At 38.6% G+C, this 5,694-nt stretch overlaps 1 protein-coding gene across 1 annotated transcript; it reads right to left on the minus strand.

The window, feature by feature from the left end:
• Positions 1 to 2,969: 2,969 nt before the first annotated feature.
• Positions 2,970 to 4,672, minus strand: LOC140147505 (uncharacterized). Its single transcript, XM_072169286.1, has 2 exons — positions 3,721 to 4,672; positions 2,970 to 3,064 (listed from the first exon to the last, which is right to left on the minus strand). The coding sequence occupies exons 1-2, from the start codon at positions 4,670 to 4,672 to the stop codon at positions 2,970 to 2,972; spliced, it is 1,047 nt and encodes a 348-aa protein (XP_072025387.1).
• Positions 4,673 to 5,694: the final 1,022 nt, after the last annotated feature.

Consider the following 5,694-nt stretch of genomic DNA (forward strand, 5'->3'; position numbering starts at 1 on the left):
TCCAGTGTATGATGCGTAAGCCTCTTCCTCCATTTTTTACAGTTATTGCTGATATTATTTCTTTATTTTTGGTAAACCGAAATAATAAACTATAAAACCATTAACTGATAGAATATATTTCCTATAAGGCGCGTGAAAGTCGATTCCGAGTTTATCGTCCCCGCCCGTGTCACTTTTTGGAAACCAAAATACCCGCATCAAATTTTCAAAAATGCCAAAATAATTCATTATTTTCAAAGTATCAGTGTTTTCACCAGTTTTAGCAATTGGAAACATATATTTTGTTTGTAAAACATATATTCATAACTTGGAAGCATGAAACCAGGCTCTTTTCTAATTTTTCTAGTCCTTACCCATATAAAAAAAAAACATGTTTATAAATCACATGTATGAGTTTGGCTTCAAATCAACACGCATTTTAGGTCAATAATGAAATCTGATGAAATAATGAAAAATGAAAAAAGAAAAAGTCACCTCACCAACCTGAAAAAAAGTAACGATAAACTCGGAATTGACTTTCATGGGCCTAATCTATACTGTCATATTGGTGCCAATTAGAGCATTTGAGATTGTTCATCAGGTGGTAAAAGTTGTTCCTGAGAGCATCCGAAAGTCCCGCTGCCTTTAAATTTCAAGCCGTAACAGTATCAGAAATGTTGAATGATATCAGGCAGCTGTTAATTGCCTAACCCACCCCTCCCCAAGCCTCGAAATAAGCAGGCACCCAGGAGCCAATGGTCATAACATTTTGGCTCCTGGTCCACACCAAAACCAGGCTCCTCTTTTTTTTTTTTTTTTTTTTTCTGTTAGTTAAATCGGTTTTTTTATGTAACCTGTATAATTAAAAATTAAATGACTCATAGCTCTTTAAAATGCCTCCTGGTTCACTAGATAATCATAGGACCAGGAACCGCTTTTTCCAAATGTGTGGTTCCTGGTCCAGATCTGCTTATTTCGATGCTTGCCCCTAATAATATAAACCCCGGGCCATAAACACAACACATGCCCCCCCCCACATCCACACACCTCGCTCTGCTTTCACTTTGCAATGGAGCTTATAACTCCCCATTAATAACTCAGGAAATCATTTTGTATTCTTACATGTCAAAACTAAGCATACGCCTGTCATTATTTTGCTATCGGGGGAGCACTTCATTATATTATATGAGATCTACTAATGACGCCTACTAATTTCAAAAGACTTTTTGGCAACATTATCAGTGATAAATATAATAAAAGTTGTCAATGAAACAATAAAAGCGTCTAAATCATGATAACGATAGATCCAATGGGAAACAAGTGTGTGTGTGTGTGTGGGGGTGATGACAAACCATGTGCTGGGTGATAGCGAAAGGGGGTCTTAATTTAAGGGCTATTCATTGATCCCAGAGAAAGTATAAAATGGTAAAACAAATTTAAATTCTATATAAAATGCCTAAAAGTGAAGGATAAATCATTAAAATTGTCATTAGATATTTTAAAACGTTTTGGCAAGAACCGAGGAAAGCAGTATAGTATTGATAAAATTATAGCCCCGTTCCATATTTTTTAATCTTTTAAATCTCCTCTTGGGATTGTTCTTCATTATTGCCAATGCCATGATTGCTTTTTATAGTTTGGTACAACTGTTATATTATGTTTGACATATTTAATCAGTGGCGTAGATTTCTTTTTGACATGGGGGGGATGGAGATGGAAAAAAATTGAAGTATAGTCAATCGAGCGACAATATATGGCAATTATGGTACAATTGCGCGCTAAGTGCTCGAAAAATTTTGGTATTTTGAAGCTAAACTGATGAAATATGGTGTAAAAGTAGAATAAATGCGCGCGAAGCGCGTGAAAATTTGCACTTTTGGGGCTAAAATGGGCAAATATGAGGTTAATTTGATCAGAAACCCATTATCAGGCATCGAAAGGGGGGATGACTGTATGGACCATCCCCTGGCAAAATATTGGGGGGGGGGGATAAATCCCCCCATCCCCGGGATCTGCGCCTATGCATGATATTTTTGGATTTGAGTATATTTTGATGTTTTTCATAGTGCAATAGTATTTTGGTTAAATTAATATTTTGCGTGCAATAATATGACCGAGTGCTTTTCTGATCTAATACTTTTTTCCCTATATATGCAATTGTTGATGTCTTTTAAAATTTTTCTTAAAGTGTTTAATATTTATATGTATGTTCAAATTGTAATTTTACATGTAATTTGGCCGTTTGGCCACGATATGTGTAAAATAAAATACCGATATTAAATAATAATAATAGCTGATTTCTCTACTAAGTAGAGAAATTACAGATTCATGTAAAATAACTTACTTTGTCTTTAATACAGGGCTTAAGGTTTGCACATCGAAACTAACAAAGATACTGGACAAGGTGCTAAAATCTAAATTTTGCTGATTCATGGATTTCTACATTCTCCGGATGAAATCACTGAACAGGCTTTTTACAGCCCTACATACATGTAGGCCTACTACGCATCAGTCATATTCACCATAGACCCTAGAAAATAACGCCACTGAGCTATATGGAAGTCACCCCCCCCCGGACAAGACAAATTTCAATACCATTTAAAGTTAGAAGTACTTGCCCACTGAAGCATGATTAATAGCTGCTAGTATTGCATAATATTATTACTATAGTCTGGTCAGTACTAAAATCGCAGAGTGATTTAAAAATATTACTATAGTCTGGTCAGTACTAAAAGCGCAGAGTGACTTTATTTATTGCATTTTTAATTAAAAGAACCACTTTTTAGGTAAGTTACACAGCTGAAGTTGTGATAGTATTGAGATACAACAATATCATGGTATAAACAAGAATATGTTCCTTTGGTAAAAGTTTCTATAGTCTCTGCCCTTAAATGTATCTTAGTATCAGTTATCACTCCATTGTAATTTCAGACGCCTCAAGCTAGCTATAGATACGGAGACGCACGCAAGAGATGTATTATCATGTTTGGTCAGATCTCCGCTATATTGTGATGCATGCGATTCAAAGAGCTGAAACTCGGAAAATCATCTTCACTATCATCATCAACATCATCATCTATGGTTTCTACGAAATGTTTTTTCAGATTTACAAATAATAAAGGAAATTGTATATAATAATTTGTTTCTCAACCTAGCGGGTATAACGCAGTCAATAATATTCACTAGTCAAAGCGTTCAGGCTGTTTATTCTAAATGTTTTAATAACTTGATGCAATGCATGTTGTTAACAATTTTAATCCGACCTCAGATGACAAGAAAACAGAAAAAGGGGGATGAAGCAAAATAAGCAAATCTCGGTACGGAAAGGAAAATTCGTATAGCGTATGCGATTCCACGTTCAACACAAAAAAAGAATAGTCTTTTAAAAAGACAATCATCGCTAAGGCAGCTGTAATGTTAAATGGGGTGGGAAATCATGAAGGTGATAACAATCAATGTATGAGGTGTTATAGAAGATTTCATTGAAACAAAACCAAAAATAAACTCACTGTTTGACGGTTTCGCCTATCATGGTCGATAGGCATCATCAGAATGATGGTTGCAGATCCATACTTCCGGTTGGATGTATCCCGACTGAAGAGGGTGTTTTATCAGCCAGGAGAGGATCATACACGTGACTAAGGAAGTGGGCCCCCTCGTCTCTGTTCATGACGTTCGGACCTCGTCTCCTGATCCAAATGGATTCTTTAATTCTTCTTGTATTGGCATCATCTTCCTTACGAAGGATTTTGGCATTGTCCCAATTGATAACATGGTTTTGCTGGACCGCATGATCCGCAATTGCCGACTTTGACTGTTCACTCGCAGATTGCTTGCGGGTTTGTCGAGTGTAGTTTGTTTTGGTCTTGGACACCCTGGCAGTTTCTTTTTGGTGTTCATTAAGTTGTGTTTCAAATTTGCGGCCCGTTTCACCGACATAGGAATGTTTACAGTTCGCGCATGGAATCTCGTATACACAATCGGTGGTGCTGAGGGGATCGATTTTATCTTTAGGATGGACAAGCATTTTGCGGAGGGTGGTGTTTGGTTTCATAGCCGTAGCTATACCGTGTTTCCGGAAGATTCTGTTGGCTTTCTCTGCGAGTCCCTCTACGTACGGGATCACAACAAGTCCCTTGGTCTGATTTTTACTGTCTTTCTTGGTGTTAGCCTTGCTCTGTTTTTTCACCATTTTTTCTTTGACTTGTTTGAAAGTCCAACCCGGGTAACCGCAGCGCCCGAGCGCTTGTTTGATCTTTTCTTCTTCCTGCTTCCTATCCTCCTCCTCAGTAACAATACTATTCATTCTATCGAGTAGAGTATGGACTACACCAAGTTTATGGTGAATAGGGTGGTGAGACTCGAAGTTAAGGTATTGGTCAGTGTGGGTGACCTTCCTGTAAACCAACAACTTCACTGAGCCATCAGCTTTCCGTACGATTAAAGTGTCCAAAAATGGGATGGTACCTTCTTGTTCTTTCTCATATGTAAACTTTATATTTCCCGTGGGGTCGCTTTGATTGAGATGGTCCGTGAGATTGTCTACCTGTTCTTTATTGACAATTTCTAATATGTCATCGACATATCTCTTCCAAAGGGTAGGTCTACAGTCCAATGGTGCCGAGGCCAGCGCTTGTTGTTCTAAAAATTCTAAGTACAGATTAGTCACCACCGGGGAGACGGGGCTTCCCATAGCTGCACCGAACCGCTGTTTGTATATCTTACCGCGGAATAAGAAGTAAGTCGTGGTGAGAACAAAACGTAATAATTCAATAACATCAGCAACTGTGAGCAGAGTTCTATTTTTCAAGGTCTTGTCATCCTCAAGCCGAGATTTGATAACTTCCAGCGATTTATCTATGGGAGTGTTAGTGAACAACGAGACAACGTCATGGGAGTTAAAATCTCCCCTCTTCTATGAACACTTCTGCCATGCTTTCCGCTAAGTGCTTTGAATTACGAACATGATGTTCAGTACCACCTACGAGAGGACCTAAAATGTCAGCTAGAGCGCGAGAAGTCTGGTAGCCAATAGTGCCAGTATAATCCACGATCGGACGGACCTTATTGCCTGGCTTGTGAATTTTCGGGGTACCGTAAATTCTAGGGATGTTTTCTGCTGTGGGATAGAGGAGCTCATATTGTGATCTCGTGATTTTGTCCTCTTTCTTGAGTCTACTAAGAGTGGACACCAGCTTTCTCTTATACCGTTGCGTGGGGTCAGAGGAAAGCTGTTCATAAGTTTTGTCATCATTTAACATCGCGGACAATTTTTCCTCATACTCTGACACCTCCATGATAACAGTAGCTTTCCCTTTATCTGCCGGCAGTACAAGCACTGATTTTTCATTCTTGAGCTCATTAATTGCACGTCTCTCTTCCCTAGTGATTTATTTGATTTAGGGGGTTTTTGAGCTACGCATAGCCCCGGCCATTTCAGATCTAAGTAAAGTGGCCTCATTATGAGGTAACTTACGGCATGCTTGCTCTGTAGCCACGATGTAGTCTTCATATGGAAGCTTCACCGGCGACGGCGCAAAATTGAGTCCTTTAGCTAACACACTCTCCTGCGGCTTCGTGAGTTCTTTCTTAGAAAGATTGACCACCCACTTCTTCAATTGTTCACCTCCTAATTCTACATTATCGGGTGTATTCCTTCTCTTGGTATCGTTGTTGTAAACGTTCCAACTTGTGTGTATGGCGACATTTTGTTTT

Source organism: Amphiura filiformis, chromosome 3 (genome assembly GCF_039555335.1).
Source record: "Amphiura filiformis chromosome 3, Afil_fr2py, whole genome shotgun sequence".
NCBI classification, from domain to species: domain Eukaryota; kingdom Metazoa; phylum Echinodermata; class Ophiuroidea; order Amphilepidida; family Amphiuridae; genus Amphiura; species Amphiura filiformis.

What these genes read in the sequence shown, in the direction of transcription:
- LOC140147505 (XM_072169286.1), bottom strand. Translation starts at nt 4,672, where the DNA reads ATGGGAAGCCCCGTCTCCCCGGTGGTGACTAATCTGTACTTAGAATTT. An exon ending in GGACAATGCCAAAATCCTTC is followed by an intron (nt 3,065 to 3,720) that starts GTAAGGAAGATG and finishes AACATTTCGTAG; the next exon opens with AAACCATAGATGATGATGTT.